Source organism: Harpia harpyja, chromosome Z (assembly GCF_026419915.1).
Source record: "Harpia harpyja isolate bHarHar1 chromosome Z, bHarHar1 primary haplotype, whole genome shotgun sequence".
NCBI lineage: Eukaryota > Metazoa > Chordata > Aves > Accipitriformes > Accipitridae > Harpia > Harpia harpyja.
In genome coordinates this window covers 56,816,140-56,836,190 of record NC_068969.1, presented here as the reverse complement: position 1 = coordinate 56,836,190, position 20,051 = coordinate 56,816,140, and the positions used below count along the sequence as shown (strand labels likewise).

Below are 20,051 nucleotides of genomic sequence, written 5' to 3'. Positions count from 1 at the left end.
CACCTGGAGTTCTGGAAATGAATGCAGAACCGTCATCATACTATCACCCAGAGTGTCTAGGTAGAAACAGATAAAATGATAAGCAAGTGGGCTGCCAAGTATGGCAGAAAGAACTGAATATTGGGATCAAATTACTTTGAGTTAACACTGAAAATTGTCATGAAAGAAAGCAACAGAATTCAATATTTTATTTAACAAGTGGTTTGTGTGCTTCTTTGGTACTGCCTTCAGTTCAGACAATAGCTGATTCTTTTTTCTTTTATAGCTTTCTTCTAAAGACAACAGCAAACTGCAGACATTTTAGAGAATAACAAAAAGGACCAAAGCTTTGGAAAATTATAAGGAGAAGTTATTCTAGGGAACAGAACCCGAGTTATCCAAAACCGAGAAGATAGAATGGAAATACATGAATCTCTTCTATGGCCATATAAAGATGTTAGCAAGGATTCTGGGACTGGGACAGCATCTCTCAACGAGAATATAAGTAATGGGATTTAAGTTAGATATGGATAAAACTATGAAAATATGAATTATGCAATGGAATAAGTTGCTAATGAAGGCTGCAAGATTGCTGTCTCTGCATATATTCAAGGTTATACATGACACCCATCAGTTAAAAAAGCGTTAAGAACAATTAAACAAATCCTGGATAACCACTCCAGGTCTGCTCCCTGCAAGAATTTTATGTGCTATTGCAACAGAATGAATGACTTACATTGTTGCATAGAAAGCATTAATGTTCATTGCTTGACTGATGTTCACAAACAGAAAGACTGTTCTGAAGTTTACTATCAATCTGTCCAGGTGACTGGAGTAGAAAGAGCAGTTGCGACATAATTTGGAGAAGAGAGAAACTAAACATGGAAAATTCTAAATCGGGGTTGCACAATATGTCATTCATCTTTTAAGGCCATGGGTCATAGAGTAGATTGCAGCACAAGACCACAGTAATTTTCTACTGTCATCTATAGTACAAAATTATTTCAATCTTTACTGAAAATACCTCCTTTGGCCAAACAGGAACAGAAAGACAAGAAACAGCAGCAGTAGGAGCAGCACTCAAAAGTGTTCTGAATGCAACTATGTGATTTCTGTTTCCTTCTGGCCCATCTTAGACTTTACTGCCCCTGAGGCAATCATCTAAAATGTTGCTCATTTTTACCTGAAAGGTCAGTCAATATCTGGGCCCTCACAGGTTGTTTCTCTGAAGAGGAGATGGGGCTCAGTTACTTCTTTGATGCAGTCTCGTTTATTTACAAAGAATGCACACAATGCCTGTTTCTGTAATCATGGTTGGCTCAAACAAGATGAGAATCTGAAGGCTGTTGTTCCAATTCAGAGGCCTCCTGACGGCGCTCACTTCTTTCTGGCTTTCTGTCAGGGCCACACTTGTTCTCTTGCTCTCCTGGTTTTCTTGTTGCTCTGTCTTCTTCTCCCACCCACAGCCAGACAGCTGCAGCTAATGCTACCTCCAGTGCTCTGGGGCTTGCATCCAGTCCAGTCTTTGGGCACAGTTTCCACAGATTCAATTATTGCTAAACAAAGAGTAATTTTTAGGTTTTCCTCCATTTATTCTCAATGGCAGTTGTCCCACATGCCAATCAGGCCCAGAACTCACCCAGGAATCAAGTATATGCTTCTCATCTAACTGCAAGCATAAAATTAGGGTAAGGTAGCTTCAGCTGCATGAAATGCAAGTTACCCTGAGGGAGAAAAAAAAAAGAAGAAAAATCACACAGCCTCTGCCATGTCTTGAAATGTAACTCTTCTGGGCCCAGTGCTATTTTCACTTATGTATACTAAGGTGCAGAAATAGTCTGTTAGCATAATCTCAGGTCAACAGGCTCCCCCTTAATAGTCAGTATGAAAGACTTTGTGTCCTGTCCACTTCAGGACAGGAAGGATCCTGAATGCAATTGCTCAAGAGAAGAACATGCATTTTCATATTTTCCTGTCATTAAGGAAAGTTTTCTTACCATTTACTTCACAGAGCATCCCCTTAGAGATACTTTCAACAAATTAAGGGAATGAAGATCTGGCAAATCAAGGGATAACTTCTGATTACCTTCTTACTATATTCTGGTTTTGCTGTCAGTTCTTTGAAAAACAGATATACTTCAAGACTATATAAAAGCGTAGCTGTATGCCAGAATACATTAATAATGTACAACTAAAAAGGCATGTCGTTGTGGTTTTGACCCCTGTCATGACCCAGACTGGACAGACCAGGGAGTCGTGTTTAATTCGAAATTCCCTCAGGCTAAATTAAGGTGAAACGACACCAAACGATCAGTTAAAGATTTTATTCATGACAGAAGCAAACTGAACTGCGGAGGCATGGTAGTAGGTGGCAGGGTTTCTTACAACAGGAACTGACATAAGACTACTTCTGTAAACCGTGTAACTATATACATCAATTCAGGAAATAAGGAGATCCGTCCTGTTGAGTTACAAGGTTCAGAGCAGACCCCCTTGCTTTCCAGACTCCTCCTCAGAGAAGGGCCTAGGGGTGGCTGGATCCACTCTTAGTCTCAGACTTGGTCAATGGTTTATATCTTGAAACTACCTCAGTAAACCAGGTAATCTGTGGTAACCATATTGTGGTAACCATAACCATGGTAACCATACATTGATTCAGGGAATAAGGACATCCCTCCCGTTAAGTCATGAGGTTCAGAGCAGACCCCCTTGCTTTCTAGACTCCTCAGAGAAGGGCACAGGGGCGGCTGGATCTACTCTTAGTCTCAGACTTGGTCAACGGTTTATATCTTGAAACAGATGAAGTGTAGGGATTGTGGAAAAGGAAAAGGAAAGAGAGAAGAAGACAGAGAGAGAGAGAAAGGAAGAGAGAAAGATTTCACCGGTCCTTGGTCCAGCGTTGGTTCAGTCAGCTGAGGTGTACAGTCAGCCAAGGGGTCCAGTCCCGGTGGGCTTCAGTTTGTGTCCTTTTATCATCCTTGCTCCTCCTTCGGGCGGGCACTCAAACTCGTCAGGTTAATGAGCAGTTTGTGAGCCTTTGGGCTTGGGGGTCCTTTGTGGAGTAACTTCTCCTTCCCTGCAGACATGGCCATTGTTTGATCTTTGTATCAGAACAGTTTATCAGAACAGGGAGCTGCACACCCTCCAGCACACCCTCCCCCTCCTGTTGCTGATGTCTGAGCTGATGGGCTTTTCACCTTGGTTCCTTGCTGTGTAGGGTTTGTCTTTAAGCAGAACTTGCCCCACCACAATGTTTGAGACATTAACCCTTTCAGTCTTTCACAACCCCAAAGACCCTTTCTTGGACTAACAGCTGAGAAGCAAATGACAAAGTCTCAAATAGCTTCCTACACTTTTTTGCAAATAACAACAACTATTTCTCCTCCATACTTCTGTCACACATCTCTTATTTTCAGTTATATTTTTAATGAGGAATTTCTTAATGTAGTTTTGGCTTCTTTTACTAGGTTGATAACAAGCAGTTCTATAGTGCTTATAAAGCAAGAATTAGCAAAACTAGAAAGTTTGAAATTTGTAGATTAGGCTTTTCTCAGGTGTATCTACATTCATCAAGTTACCACACCGCTTGTTCAAAATTATGCCCAACCTCATCACTCTACTTCAAACATACATTGCTTGAACACTACAAACATGTAGTGTAGGATTTGTTTAAGTGTACTTAGACACATGGCCGCCAGCACTTCCATGACATATCATATACATTGCTTGCTAGACTGCATTTACGCTGCTTGCAGCACTGGCTAAAATAAATGTGCAAAGCAGCCACAGTTTAGACAAGCCTCTGCTGGTTCCCCAGGATGTTCATTCATTGCTAAACTGCTGGGAAGACATTAGTCAGCTGTGAAAAGAACCACTTCCCCCCTAGCCCTCCCACTCAAAATCTCTGCAACTAGGACCAACAGAGAACCTAGACTGTAAAGTATCCAGATTTGCCTGCAGGACCCCTGTGTTGGTTGGAAAAGTTTCACCACACCCCTACCATTGACACAAGAACTGGTTTTTTGCTTTATGAACAACAAAATTACTATAATGAATCATGGAATGTGATCATCCTTCCTACCCCAGATGGCTTTTAAAAGGCCATCAGAGTTTATCCTTTCAGTATATCTCTTACGATAATTCATTCTCACTGTCTAAGAACACTCTGGGTGATGATCTGAGAAGTCACCTCTCATCAGGCCTCAGAGAAATGTGATTCACAGAACACTGCAAAGTCATGATTACACTTGCCTCCTAAAGTGCCTCTGACAGCTGGTCATATTAACACTGGAGTTGATGTTCTCAGACATTCATATTCCAGGATCTGCTCCTTTGATACCAGACTCAGTATCCCAAGATAAAGAGATTATCTTAGAACTTTAACCCAATTTCTGTCATACCTGTTATTTCAGCCCTACAGAAATAATGTTTCTCTGCCATTCAGATAATTTTATTGCATTTTGGAAAGGATTCTATTAGGTAAAGCTAACTATTTACATACTGCGGACAGAAAACTATTTAAAAGTCAGGACATTATTTCTACCTTGGTGTCTCACAGATATCTATAATTTTGGTCCACTGGATCTTAAAAAAAACCTCTTGGCTTTGGATTTTTTTCTGCCAAATACCATCTGGTTATCCTTCTCTGCCTCTAATCATCCTACTGAAAATCACTTAGTCTTTTCCCACCCACTGTCATCTAATTCTAAAAAAGCTTTTCTCATGTTTCTTCCCTCACTGCAAGAACAATCCTTGTACAGTTCAAGACCTAAATATTACTGGCTACATTACTGGGCCTCCATTCAAATCACATGCAATCTGCAAAATCTGTTCTGCTTTCATAAAAAATAGCAGCCACTCAGTAAACAGGACAGATGATACCCACAACAGCAGATACCCACAACCTCCAATGGCAGCATCTTTAAGTGCCACATTCCAGCCAGTAAAAACAGCTCTTGAGCCACACCCCATACTCCTAGCTGAAGCAGCTGCAAGCTTACTTCTAAATTAAACACCTATCAAAAGCCTTTATCATGCCTAGATTCATATGGAGGAACATTGCAAGCCTTGGATGTTGCAGGACCTTAACATTAAATGGTAAGAAACCAAAACACTTCCCAGGAGTGTCTCCTGAAAAAGTGAATCAACCAGATTCTATTCAAACAGGGACTGGTATTTTGGAGCTCGTTCTGAGCTCACTGGAGGTTGGCATTCCCGCTTTAAATTTCTAGCTTTGCCCTGCAGGTTCAATCTTCTGCTATCCATAGCAGATTTCTCTCCAACAGCTGCCAAGCACTTTGTATCAGGTGTTGGGAGACCATTATTTGGCACTTCCTTTGGCAGAATTATGCTGCTGTTTCCATAAGTGGGCTCCAATCATACATCTTCTCACACTAAAAGGTTGTCTGAAAGTCTCTAAAAATAAACCATGGAAGTAGATGCACTCAAAGAAAATTTTTTTTCTTATCTGACAGTAGCTGATGTTCGGACTTGCCTTGCCTGCCTCCATTTTATAGCTTGTGCTCAGGTGTCAGTGTCAGCTCTTGGATTCTCTGGTGGCAAGGGAACCTTGATCAGCATTACATATATGTCTGTAATCCGCTAGCAGAAGGACACTCAGGATACGTCTCTGCAGAGATACCAGCTCTGGTATACCCTGTCACTTCAGTGACAACAATTAACCACTCTTGTCAGAACTAATTATCTTGGGTTCATCTCCACAGGACATGGCTCCTCTGCTTCTGATTGTCAAGCTGGCCTACCTCCCACTAGCTTGTGACCTTCGGGTTCGTGCCTGGCCTCAGAAGACTCCAATCACCAAACTGCCTGGCTTCACATACAACAGCTGCCAGACTTATAGCTAGATCAATTGTTTCAGAGGCTTCCATCTAATGTAAAGAAACTCCTTAGTTTCAAGCCTTCCTTTAACCTTTCTCCTTTTGTTTATTACCAGAGGACATTGGGAGTAGCTCTAATGCAAGTGTATCAGTGTAACTGATTAATGTAACTGAGGAAATCAAACTCTTCAAGGAAAAATGTGTGTTGCCTAGGTCTATGTGCAATAATATTGTCCTAAATTGTAAAAGCACTGAGCCCTTAGCAGCTGCCATTATAGACACTGAGCAGTGGGATTTCTGTAAAGAGTACCGTGGGTAAAACAGCAACATTACTTAGGACAGTGGCTGTACTAGTAAAGTAGGAATGAAGGATGCTCACCTTCTATCTTTGACTATGAGAATGTCACCCTTTCTTTTTTATTTCCTGTCATTTCTTCCTTTCTTTTTGTCTTTCAGTGGCATTTAGGAATGCATAAAATGGCATTCTACCAAAATCTTTTTTATAAATTTTTTATTGTTTTGAAGTGTGTTGTGCCTCCCTTTCCTATCCCCTTTACTGGGAGAATGTATGTCACAGGATGCTAAGGTTTCAGTCTTGCTATCCCAATTGATACTTGCTTAGAGATACCGGGCTGAGAGGAATGAGGCTGTTTGAAAGAGATGGCAGCTATGTTATTGGCAAAACCCCTTCCTCTTAAGTCCTCCTCTGCAAAATGAAGAGGAACTTACTGGATTACAATAATTTTCTAAGTGCCAAAAAAAAGCAGAAAAACTCGTTAAGTTGGTTTTTTTCTGCAGAGAATCCTTAGATGGACCTGGGTCTTCTGTATGTAGGGTTTCTGTCACAGTAAAGAAATGACTGTCAGAGCAGAAGCTAGTTGGGATGTTAAATCTGAATTTTTTAAGATGGCATATAGCCTTTTTACATTAAAATATAAAGTTTCAACATACAAGTTTTAACTTTTTGACAGACTTGACAGAATCTTTACAGTTCTTTTGTTCTCTCTCTAGTACTTGACCTCTCTCTTTTGCCTTCCTTCTCCATTTTTGCCTTTTTAAAAAAAGGAAAAATATAATCTTCTATATGTTGGGATGGTGTTGGCATGACAGTGCTTCTGTACAGATAAAATGTGTAGGGCCCATGTCTCAGGGGGATATTCCAAATATCAATTGCTGCTTGGAAAGCACTTTAAATATCTGTGATACAGATGTGAAACATCACTTCTGCTAAAATCAGAGTGACAATCAGAGGTATTTCTCAAGCTGCTAATAATGAGCATCACTACAAAACTACAGAGATACCAGATTGCTAGGCAAACGATACAAGACAGCTCATCTCTGAAAGGTAATGAAAGAGAAGAGCTGTCTATTTTTTGCTTTTTTTTTTTTTGTTCCACCCCCCGCCCCCTCTTGATTATTCAGCAGTTGAAAAAACTGCTTTAGAAATAATAATGCTTCTAGGTGTCAAACAGCTCAGAAATCTAACAAAAGCGTGAGATGGGCAGACATTTCCTTTACCAGGCCCCTTGCCTTCATAACAGAGGAAAGGTCTGTAGCAGACCCTATTCATAGTGTTTATTTAATTACTGCATTTCTTTATGATTGCACAAGCTAACTTCTAAGACACATTGACTAATGTTTTTGGAAAGAAAAGGGTTTTGCCTTGCTAAATTATGTTCGTTGTGTTGGCGCTTACTCAAAAAAGAAGAATGGTAAAGAGCTGGAATCGCATTAGAAAACAACCTCTAAGGCCAGCTTTCTGGGATTGCTTTGAACTCTCACTCGTCATTATTTTATGCACCCAGTCTCCTTTGTGCTTATATAAGGAGCGTAAGAAACAACATGACTCTTGCCTTTAGGATTTTTAATCAAAGCCGCAACTTTCCTGATTGCAACAGTGGATTTTCAAGCTCCAAAGCAATTGTGTAAATTAAAATCCCATGTTTCTGTGGGCTATGAATGGAGCTCTTCGAAGCGCTCTTAAAAAGAAGACCCTGCTTCCACTGTCAAGAAGGGGAAGGAAGTTTGAGGAGCTCTGGGCTCCCATTGCCCCACACAGTGATCTGTGACTGATAGACCACCACAGGCTATGGGTGCAGACTTGTGAACAGACTGAGGTCTCCCTCCCTTCTGGGGGTGCTTCTCACCCAAAGCACCTTGAAGCCCTTAAGAAATTTTCAACAGGCTTTCTTCAGATCCATCTACCGCTGGACTGAGAAACAGAGAAACCAGTGACACATGCAGCAGGGGAGGCAAAGGGCTGGTCATTTTAAGATGTACCTACCCAGTGCACAACACAGCCCCTAGCCCCCCAAAACACCAGAGGCACATCTGCCCCCCCCAAACACTGTGTGGCAAATTCAGGGGTGAAAATGTAATGAGCCAGAGAAAGAACATCATGTTGGATCCATAGTATTTCTAATAACCCAACCAAGACTTTTCCAGCACAAGGCCAAGTTTGGAAGTCTTTTCCCCCTCTTTGTTCACCCTTCTGTCCAGCTTTATATTCTGACTCTGCATCTGTGAGGTCAGATTTCCAGACAGATGTTGTATATTGATCTGTCATTCTTATTCCTACAGGGGTGGGTAGCCCCTGCAGTGGGTGCCCAAAATAAAAAGAAGCCCACTAGCAGGTGCAAAGAGGCGGCGGGCAGCCTCACAGGGGCGAAACCCAAAGTGGGGGGCTGTGCTGTGTGTGCAGCTTGTCAAGTGCGCTCCCAGCACTCGGATACGTATGAAGCTCTTGGCGGCTGAGGCGACTGGGAGCCGGGAGGTGTGGGGAGGATGCGCACTGAGCCACGGATGAGCCAGGAGGCTGCTTGGGGCTGCCTCGGCGGGGCGGGGTTCAGGCCGGCTGTTGGGGGCAAGGGACCAGGGGCCGGGGTCGGGCCGCCGGTGAGGGTACGGGCAGGTGGGTGCTGGCCGCGGGTGCGGTGGGGCAGAGCCTGGACGGGAGGGGAGTGGAAAGGCAGGCGGAGGAGCATCCCTGCGCTCCCGGGGGAGTTGCCCGTTCTCCTAGCTTTCTCCCCGCCACCTGTCCATTAGTTTTTCTATCGGTGGCAGAAGGATCATGCTGTCGTTAAAAGCACTTCTCCTCTCTTTGTCCCCGTGCCGGGGAGAGAGGGGCGGGCGGCAGGCACGCCGGGGCGGGCCACTCGCTGCTGCTGCCGCCGCTGCCGCGACGCCGGACACTGCTTTCGCTGCCGCTATGGGTGGCACCGTGCCCGGCGGGGGCAGCTTCCCGCCCGCCCCGCCCGGGCGCTGACCCACCGACCGCGCCGGCAGGTCCCGGCAGCTGCTTGCCCGCCAGCCCAGCAGCTGCCCACCCACCCGCCCCGTGGCCTCGGGAGCTGCCCGCCGGCCCCACTGTGCCCGGACCCCGCCGCCGGTGATGCAAGCAGGCAATGAGAGTGCTCGGGGTGAGTCGTTTGTCGTGTGCCTTTGTTCGAGCTGGGGTTGCGGTGAGGGGTGTGTTTCAGATAGCGCCTTTGCCTGTTCGTTGTGTTGAGTTTCTTCCACCTGCCTTTAAGCAGTCTCAGCCAGTGCTCAGAAATGCCGAGATCTTGGGGGTTGGGGACTGGAGAGGGAAGGGAAGTATTGCCGAGCTGTCCAGGCACACATCTGGATTCTCTTGCGAGTTTGCAAACTGCAGGTTGCATCCTATAAAGCAAACAGCTGCTGATATGGAGTGCTTTCCGCGAATGTCACCTTCAGGGGTACCACCGGTTTTTCCCTGCTCTGTGCTTAAAACATGTTCCCTTCTTGAAGTAGAGGTGGGTGAGAAGGTGGCCCCCACTGGGTGCTGCTGAAAAGGCAGCCCTGGTGGAGTCAGTGCCAGCAGCATGCATTTTCTGCAGGTATCTCCAAAAGGTGGGCAGCATGGTGTGGCCCTCTGGGCCCATGCTGGGTAGAACTGGCAGGCCCCAGGACCAGTACTAGGGCCTAAGAGACCCTAAGTATGACACATGGCAATGACTGCCTTTGCTCAGCTGGAAGGAAGCAAGAAACAAAAATACCAGTGCATCTGTGAGGTTGTTGTGCTTTCAAGTTTTTGCAGTTTTTGCCTGACATTAATGTTGTTGGGTAGGAAGGTGGTGCGAGTTTCCCTAGAGAAATTGGTAAGAAACATCCTAACTACCTCTTCAGCACTGGCAGGAAGGCCCCAAATGTGTCTTGCACTGGCTGGCGTGCCTGCAGCAACACACTCCACAATGTGGACACAGAGCCACCTCTGTGCAGGCCCTGTTCTTGCCCCCACAGCAGGGCCACTCACTATGTCCATGTTGTCACCTATTTGATATGCAGGTTTTGATCTGCAAAGCATCCCATACCTTCCGGTGGGAGAGCACGGTGCAGCCTTGACCCCAGTGAGCAATGCAGCGCATTAGTCAAACACCATGTAAGTACCTGGTGTGGCATGGGCAAGTTACCAGGGTTGTAGTGCTAGCACTTCTGCCTTCCCCATGGGCAGACACAGAGGAACACGGTGCGCCCTGTGGCACCCAGAATGGCCCGGGGAGAGCTGCTCGCGGTGCTGCCTCTTGGGGCTGGAGATGCTGCCCACGGGGGAGCGGCTTAGGCATCACACCTGCCTTCCAGAAAATAAACCACGGCTAGGTCAAAATCCAGTAGTGCTTCTTGCACTGACACATCCGTTTAATTTCGCTATTTTTCCCGCTTCTGCCGCCGGTGTTCTTGGAGCCCTGTCCGAGGACGAGCGGGCGGTGCGGTCCCCCTGGCTGCCACGAAAAAGCTGCAGATATGGCTTACGCCCGGCCGGGCCCGTCTACAGGAGGTTTCACCCTTGCCTGGCGGAAACCCCTCCGCCGCTCTGGCTGCCGTACCACCCGCCCCGCGCCGGCGGCGCCTCCGCCCCCGCCCCCGGCCGGGCCGGGCCGGGCCGGGCCGGACCGGACGCGCACGGGCGGCGCGTGACCCCTGGCGGCGGCGCGTGGAACTGCGGACCCTCCCGCCGCGTGTGTGCCGGCACAGCCAATCACCGCCGCGGGGAGCGCTGGGGTCCACCCGCGGGCGCCGCCGCCATTGGCCGCGCGTGGCCGAGTGAGGTGACAATGGGGCCGACGGCAGGCAGGGGGGACCGCCGTCCGGCGGGACGGAGGGGCTTTTTGCGCAGCGCCCAGCGGGCAGGCCGCAACGCGCGAGGGGGCAGGGGGGCTCGAATCAGCGCCGGCCCGGGGGGCGGGGCCGCGCCGACGGCACGTCGCGAGGCTTGTCGGACAGGCCGAACAGCCAATGGGAGGCGACGGGGCGGCCAGGGCCGCGCGCGGCGGGTGTGGCCGGGGGCGGGCGCAGTGCGTTCGGCGGCGTGGGGCCTACGGGCGGCTCGGGTCTGCGGGTTTCCAGCGCCCGCTCTCATTCTCTTCCTGCTTCGCCCTCTCACCGGCTCCTTCCCTTTGTGTTCGTCTCCTCCTGCCGCCATGCCGCGCCGCCCTCCGCCTGCCCCGCTGTGGCCCGGCGGCCTCCGCTCGTCGTCGCGCCGCTGAAGGAAGGAGAAGGAGGAGGAGAGGAGGAAAACGCAGCGAGGAGGAGGTTGCCCGCCCGCCGCCGCCTCATGTCGCGGCCCCGTCCCGCCGCCAGCCCGGGCACCTGCATGGACGGGCATGGGGAGAGCTGTGCCTTCCTGCGCCGCCGGGGCTGAGGCGCCGCGCTGCTGCGGGCCGCGTCGCCCGTCGTTCACTGCCCTCGGCCTCCTCGCCGCCCTGGGGCTGCTGCTTGGCTCAGGTACCAGAGCGGGCCGGGGCCCGAGGGGGGCCAGGGCGCGGCGGGCACCGGGGCCGGGGGAGAGTGTTAGGGGCTCGGGCGGCGCGGGCCGGTGCGGGGCTGCGAGCGCTGCCTGGTTGGGCGTGCCCTTCCCCCCGCGCGGGCAGCGTGCGCGTCGCGCCCGGGGCGGGGCGGGATCCTGCGGGTGGGAAGGCTGATGCAGCGCTGCAAGTGGTGGGAGTGAAGCCGGGCAGCGTCGGGCTGTGCGGCGGCCTGCCTGAAGACGCGAGGATCTGCTGTGTCTTTTTGCTTCAGGCAGAGCCAGCGCTTGCTTGGCGGATTGGAAACTGGGGAGACGGTGGAAGGTACCCCGCACACGGCAGATGCCTACTAAAGTGGACTGTGTTTTCAACTCGGAAGTGATCTGAGCAGTTGTAGTTCTGTGAAAATATTTCTCTCTAGCTTTAGCACTTTTATATATTTATAGTTTTAGTGAAATAAATTGTAGGCGGGGCTCATCCGATTTTAGTCAAATTGCAGTTCGTTCACCCCTCTCTGTACCAAGAATCCACTGAAAGCAGCAAGCAAATTTCCTAAAGTTGCAAGGAGTGTGGAGGGATGGATTTATTAGACTATTTGATAGCTTGACTGACTTGTTCAGCTAGCCTAATTTATATGTGATTAAAATATTATCACAAATCAAACTGAAGGGAAATACAGGAAAAGTTTTGATGCTTTGAAAGTCAGGCTCTGAACCAATGTTGCCTGTGTCATTTTACTTGGCATAGGTCTTTTTTGTTTGTGTATCTGAAAACACAGAATTTGATTGGGGTTTTTTTCTGTTTTTTTGCAAAGCTACATCTCACTTGCACAAAGGTCAAGTGAGAAACTTACTGTTTACTCATACAGTTTATGGTCATGCTTGGCTGTAGGTTAGAGACTTCCTCCTACTCTGTGTTGTCTTGGGATTTTGACGAGATTTGCGTTAGCTACCCATCACTGGCAAAACATGTTGCCCTTATAAATTCATGGTTTGGATATTCTCTCATCACTGTGTGAACTGCAGAAAACAACTGTGTTTAAAAACAAAAAGTGCTACATTACTATTCAGTCCATTTCCCACCCATTGTGTCTCAGGAGTTTAGGAACATTTTAATTAGGCTGTAAAATCAGAGTGGACCCATGCCTTTTTTTACTTTGAGAACCTACAAAATGAGTGGGAAATGTTGTAAAGAGGGGTTTGAGGGGAGGGAAAAGAGTATCTGGTAGGTATATTGTATTTTCCCTTTTTTTCACACTTCATGTATCTTTGTAAGCTTTTTTGTGGTGTTCAGAATCTGCTTTATGACAGTTTGAAATTAGAGTATACACACAGCTGAATGTTATAGGTCATAAAATGAACAAATAAGCACAGCATGTTTTTTGTAGATAGTTTTGGGTGCTTGGACAGCTGTTGCATGAAGTCTTGCACATATTCTTTATGAAGGTCCATTTTATGTTATGGCTGTTTTCAGCTCTTTGGGTGGGAGGGAACCTGATCTCTCCTTTGACTGGGGTCCTGCTAGTTTTAACCCCTATGGAAGTTGTGGTTCTGTTTCTGCTTCTCATGAGTTCTTGTGTAAAAGTTACCTGCAGAAGACCGTTGTTAACTGCCATGAGAATCTGGAAGGATTTCAGATCATGACAGTGAAAGCTGTGGAGGAGAGGGGCTGTAAAACTCCAGTTTGCTTGCTGGATTGGTAATTATGCTTTCTTTGCGGAAATCAGGTGACCAGATAAGATCTAACTGGTTTGTTCATGTAAACTGAACTGTGTACCTGTTGCGTACATCTGATAAGTACTTCAGGTTTTAATGGGGAGAGGTTTCTTAGCCCCTTGTCTTATTGTTAAATTACACTGAAAGAGGTACAGCTATTGCAGTATATGGATTCCTTAGCTGGCAACTTGCACTTCAGACAGCTGTGGGTTTTCTCGCTCATTTGTCCCAGAAAGCGAGCGGTAGAACTTTAGTTATGGCAGTGCCAGGGAAATAAAGCAAACTGAATTTATGGCCTGCCCACTTCCTTATCCTCCGTCTCCCCACCCTGCTTGCTAGAAGAGAAACTTTGATTTCTGCTTCATTCAGTTTTTGTCTAAACATGTATCACTTGCCACCTTTACCACGTACTTCTGAGGGGCAGGATTCTGTTTAAAAGTTCACTAACTTGTGTAAAGCTCTGAAAGACTAAATGGAGACTTGCTTATTGACTAAGTGATTAACTTAAGCACAGAATTGCATCATCACCTTGATATCTGGAAAGAAATGCTGGGCTCATACTTGGCAGGGGTTAGTGCTCTTAATTTCCATTTAGACAATATCAAGTAATGCATTAAGTCATGCATGGATCATCTCAGCCTTTGAAGTGGTCTGTATTGCTATTTTTCTGCCTCCCAACCCTTTTTTCTCTATTATATAGTGTTTCCCTAATGGGTGAGCGCTGTAAGTTGTCTTCGGGTTGTTTTCTGCAGCACCTGTGAGTGTGGAATAGGGTATTGCAATCCAAGAGGTTTACTTGATTTCTCTCTGCCATCTGTTTTGTGCTTAGGTGACTGCCAGCTGCAAACACCTTGTCGAATCCAGAAGTGCACCACCGATTTCGTATCCTTAACTTCACATCTAAACTCGGGTCTTGAGGGCTTTGACTTGGAGTTCTGCAAGGCCCTGCGAGCATACTCTGCCTGTACCTATCGCAATTCCAAAGTATGCCGTGGAAATCTAGTCTACCATTCTGCAGTGCTTGGGATCAGCGACCTCATGAGCCAGAGAAACTGTTCCAAAGATGGACCCACATCCTCCACTAACCCTGAAGTGACCCATGATCCCTGCAATTACAGTAGCCACACAGAAGCCAGAGAACATCAGGGAGGGGAGAAGACTCATACTACTACTTACCTATTTTGTGGCTTGTTTGGTGATCCTCATCTGAGGACTTTTAAGGATCACTTCCAGACATGCAAAGTGGAAGGTGCTTGGCCCCTCATAGACAATAACTACTTATCAGTGCAAGTGACCAACGTGCCTGTGGTCCCAGGATCCAGTGCTACTGCTACAAATAAGGTATGGATTGTTCTTAAGCACTGGCTTGTGTACCAAAGTAAAAGGCCAAGACAGTAGAGTAAGTCACTTAGCCCTTAACAGTTAAGAAGTGTAGCAGCTTGAGAATCTTCTGTGCAGTAGTCTAAGAAAGTAAAACTGTTACCCTCTTTTCTGAGAATCAAACAAAACTTAAACCAGGTCCTTTTCTTCCTTTTGTTCCTCCCTACCACAAGAAAACCCTGTACATATCACCACGTAAGCCTTTAAGGATACTAAATGTAATGCTTTAAAACAGTTATCAGATTGCAGCATCTGTGACTGCCTCTGCACCAAGTAGGAATTCTAGGCAAGGAGTGAGGAAAGAGCGTTAAGTCTCTGCTTTTCATCAGTTCTCTAAGATGTATAGCCATGACAGTAGATAACAAAAAATACTGACAGAGTGGCACAACAAATGAGTTACCAAGACACTGAGGGTTCAGAGCAGAAACAAGAAGAGGAACTGCAGAGAATTGAAAGAATGTAGCAAAAAAATGACATTGATGCCAAGTGGTTGTCAGAAGGTCTTAGTACCCTGGCTTTACTAAAGAAGCAGCAGCCTGAAAATTCTGCTGAGAGTCTAAGTCCTTGTTCAGACAGGCAAGACTTAAGATTGCTCTTCTCTCAGCCACTTGAGGTGGCTAGAGAAGGAATACATGCACTAGTATTGATAGCTTATGCCATTTCTCTACCTTAAGAAAAGTACTTCCCTCTTTCTGCTGAAGGCAGATAGCAAGTCTGTCTGTAGGAAGAAAACAAGGAGGCATAAAGCATGAGCCTGGCTAAAACATCCTTTGATTTACCTCCAGAGCCAGGGGTGAAAGATGCTCTGAACTGTTGGACGCATCGCTCTGTCAATAAAAGAAATTAGTTGAACACATGTTTGAAGCTGATGCTGTCACATATCTTGTTCCCTTTTTGGAGTGACGTGGCCTTTTTTAACTGTGGTAGTGTAGCTCTTGTATTGTCAAGGTACATCAGGCTATGTGTGCCTATGACAGTCTCAAGACCATCAATATTGGAGAATTTTCACTGTTTTGTTAAGTTCGGAAGTATGTTTTTAATTACTGCAGTCAGGAGCAGGGTGTGCCGGTCACAGTAGGTTAGAGCCTGCACATCTTCCATGGAGATGTTTGTGCGGTAATATTAGTACGTGAAAATCAGTTTTGTTGTTGCATTCATGCTGGATTCTGAGGTACTGACTAATGTCAATGCCTGTATGAGTGAGGCAAATTTTTGCATTTGTGAGAAGCCAGAGGCTGGACTGATACATCACTGAAATTCAGAATCACCTTTTCTTAATTTGTGCCTGTTGCAAGAACAGTCTGCATCATGAATGCGTTCTGAAGGAGTATAAAATGAGGGAATGAGGCTAACCTGAGTAAGCTTTGCAAAAGAGACTCAGGTCCCTTGAAATCTGCTCCAGTGGCTTTTTTTAAAGACAGTTAAGTAAGCTTTTATCCTCAGTTTTGCTAAAGTCTTGCAGAATGTTCTTTAATTCCTTGTTCCCGGTAGTGCTGGAGGACGAAGTTGAGTATTCTTGTGTACAAATTGTGTGGGTGACTAGGGTGTGATGGTAGTAGATAGGTGATCTTATCTTACCCTTTAGCCACATTCTGAAAATGATTGACTAGGGTAGCATGTTATGCTGGTATATGTCTTCTCAAACAGATAACCAAGAGGAGAACTTCAGGAGATAAAGTACTGGGGGAAAGTACATGTTTTAAAGGGTGTACCTTCTGTCTGTCTTTATTCTCAATGTTTTTGTGTTTTAATTTGACTCGTCATTCTGGGAAAAAGTGGTAATACATTTTCCTCTTTTATAATAGTGGTTTATCATCCCTGCTATTGCACAAGTACAGCTAAGTGCGCAGAAGCAATTAAATTAAATGTGTGGTTTAGGATATTAGAAATGTGTCTAATGCTAGTATCTGTCACATGTTGTACAGTGCTTGAGTTTTTTCTTTCTTTGGCAGGTAATCAAACTTATCAGCACACCTGTTTGCAGGAAATGAAGGTTGTTTGAATGTACAAGTAACTTAGCAAGATAAGTTTTCATATCTCGAATGTATCCTGTTGACTCCTTTATTTCTTTATGGAGCAGGCTGCTGTAAAAGATACAGAAAAGGCTTGTTAAACTGCACTGCCACTGCTAGTTTCATTCCTGTTACATTTTTCTCTGCAAGTATTCCATTTTGGTTGTGGTTCTGGACTATCTGCTGCTGGGTGTACTTTCCTAATTTTGGCCACAGGGTAGCTTAAGGCACCTTTATAAAGAGCTACCAAGAGAAGTTCAGTGACTTTTATCTACGTAGTGTTTTTTCCCTAGCTGAGAGTGTGCAAATAGGTCTTCTACCTTCTTCATGAGGAAAGTTTCCAGAACATTATACATTGTTAGTCTCGCTGCTTTTTCATTGCAGGTATTTGAGATAGGTGTTTAATGGGAAATAATAACAAAGGTTTATCCTGAACTTAAATTGTGCAGAAGCCAAAGCAAATATTAAATTGCTAACTAGCCTACTTAATGCACTCTAAAGCAGACCTAACAAAAGCAAAGACAAAAAGAGTAGAAAGTTTATTTTCTCCTGAATGCTTTTTTTTTAGGGAAGTGATTTAAGAAGCTGTAGAAACAGAATACTTAATCTTCACCCCATATGCAGTGTGCTTTTGAAAGGGGCATACCATCGCTTGCCGTTGTAGGTAGTTACTACCTTCAAATTTATCATAGTTTTCTGGTGGACCAAGCTTTAAGGGAATCAGCAATGAAGCGAACATTATGTGTAAAGTAAGTTGTTTCCTCACTCCAAAATCGATGAGATTTGAGTAACCTCAACAGTCTGAGGGCTATCCAGTATGTTCATAAAGAACAAGAGAATGCCAGGAGGAGACTTTAAGAAAGAATCTGAAGAATAAAAGTGTGTTGTTCTGCCCCCACCTCCCACCCTGCATCTGGCAGGAAAGTATGAAAAGCAGGAAAACTCTTCCTTTAATTCCTTGATTGGAAGGGTACATTCTATGTGGGAGTTGTGTATTTATTCACAAAATGCTCTTGGCAATTTGTTCGTAGGTGTTACGCATATTTGTGATGCCATAGTAACAACATCTGTTTCTTCACAGTGAACAAAGGCTACTGTATGTTCTGTAGTCTAGCTGAAACATCAAAGTCTATTTTTTTTGAGCTTTTCTGCTGTGCTTATGCCCCTTGGCATGGGATCCTAGGGCTTGTCAGATGGAGACTGGGGAACTAGCTGGGAAACTGAGTTCAATCTCTCCTTTCTTTTTCTTTCTGATGGACTTCCTGTATGAGTTTTGGGTATGTCACTGGCATCTTTATGTCTGATTTCTTCAGCTATAGTCAAAGAGCTCCCCTGTCTTGGGACCTGTTTTGGGATTTCCTGAGGATAAATGGCTGTTACAAGGGGCTCTAGAGGGAGCAGGTAGGAAGGATATTGTAGAATGCATTAAAGAGAAAGGTTGGGGTTTTTTTTTATTTGTTGTGTGCTTTATTTGGAGGGGTACAAAGCCTTTATTGGCTTTAATCATTGTGACAGGTGTTCTGGATATCGCTAGCATAGGTGTCCCTGAATAGCTAATGAGGCAGAGATGCTCGGGCCTGCCTATGAAAAACTATCCTTGTTGTTTGCAGTAATTAGAAATGGAGTTTTTCCTATCCAGGTGTTTTGTAGTGGATAGGTTGAAAGTGAGAGAGTGAATGGAAGGACAGAGAATGAAAAAACCGCAGAGCTTTTACTGTAGTGGATTTACTGGGCATAAAGCTTTGAACCTAGGAATTGTTGGTATTACCAGGATGGGGAAACATTGGGTAAAAATGTTCTTTTTTCCCAGAGTCAAAACAATTAAATATCTCTCTTGTAGCATGGTTTCTATTTTTGCAGGAAATTGTTGGACACTGAACACAGCGTACTTAGTCTCCTTTAAGTAATATTAAAACGTTTGTCTTCCAGTTACCGTTCAGTTGTTCTTCTAAGTAGGAGCATCAGATACCTGATCACATATGATTAGTTTTTTTGTCTTTGTGGACACCCTGCCAAAGGTAGAGATGAATTTGTCTTTATTTCTCAGAAGTAGTACATACTACAGTTTTGTTGGAGGTCATCAAAGAATGATTTAGGTTGGAAAAGACCCTTAAAATCATCGAGTCCAACTGTAAACCTAACACCACCAAGTCCCACTAAACCATGTCCCTAAGTGCCACATGTACATGTCTTTTAAACACCTCCAGGGATGGCGACTCAAACACTTCATTGGGCAGCCTGTTCTAATGCTTGATAACCCTCTGGGTGAAGAAATTTATCCTAATATCCAGTCTAAACCTCCCCTGGCGCAACTTGAGGTCATTTCCTCTCGTCCTGTCAGTTGTTACTTGGGAGAAGAGACTGACACCCACCTCACTACAACCTCCTTTCAGTTAGTTGTAGAGCGCAATAAGGTCTCCCCTCAGCCTCCTTTTCACCAGGCTAAACAACCCCGGTTCCCTCAGTTGCTCCTCATAAGACTTGTTCTCCAGAGCCTTCAGCAGCTTCCCTGCTCTTCTTTGGACACACTCCAGCACCTGAGTGTCTTTCTTATAGTGAGGAGCCCAAAACTGAACACGGTATTTAAAGTGCAGTCTCACCAGTGCCGAGGACAAAGGGACAATCATTTCCCTAGTCCTGCTAGCCACACTATTTCTGATACAAGGCAGGATGCTGTTGGCCTTCTGGGCCACCTGGGCACACTGCTGGCTTGTATTCAGGCAGCTGTCAACCAACACCCCAGGTCCTTTTCTGCCAGGCAGCTTTCCAGCCACTCTTCCCCAAGCCTGTAGTGTTGTATGATGTTGTTACGACCCAAGTGAAGGATGCAGTACTTAGCCTTTTTGAATCTCATACAATTGGCTTCGGCCCATTGATTCAGCCTGTCCAGATCCCTCTGTAGAGCCTTTGTACCCTCAAGCAGATCAACACCTGCACCCAGCTTGGTGTTATCCGCAAACTGTCTCAGCTTTACTGGTGTAAAGATAAACAATGCTGTTTCCTGGTGTTCAGGACAGCCTGGTCTTAGTAGGACAAGCTATGGCAGTTTGACAGGCATTAAACTGTTCTCTTGCCTGTGATGTTTGTGGGACTCCTGGACAGTTGTTACAGATATTTCAGTGCCTTCAATGCATGCCTTTGAGAGGTGGAGAGGAAAGGAGAGATGCATACATACTCACTCAGCAACATCTATCTGAATGTCTTTAAAGCCTCTGGGAGTCTCTTTGGGGTAGTAGGACAGAGAGTAAGTTAACGATTGTAAGTGGCAGTTTTTTTCTCAGACATCGTGATGGCAGTTAAATGTTAATGTGAACTTAAACAGGCTTTACCTTCCTGTTTGTTGCCATATAAGCTTTATAGTCCCAC

General features: G+C 45.6%; 1 protein-coding gene across 5 annotated transcripts in view; it reads left to right on the top strand.

The window, feature by feature from the left end:
- The first annotated feature begins 11,346 nt into the window (after positions 1–11,346).
- The window catches only part of RGMB (repulsive guidance molecule BMP co-receptor b), a 38,716-nt gene continuing 30,011 nt past the window's right edge, over positions 11,347–20,051 (top strand). For all 5 annotated transcript variants that reach the window (XM_052778757.1, XM_052778758.1, XM_052778755.1 and 2 more), the window contains exons 1-2: positions 11,347–11,558; positions 14,123–14,634. In XM_052778757.1, the coding sequence (XP_052634717.1) occupies positions 11,438–11,558; positions 14,123–14,634 (633 nt within the window). In that variant the 5' untranslated portion in view covers positions 11,347–11,437. The remainder of the gene's footprint in view (positions 11,559–14,122; positions 14,635–20,051) is intronic.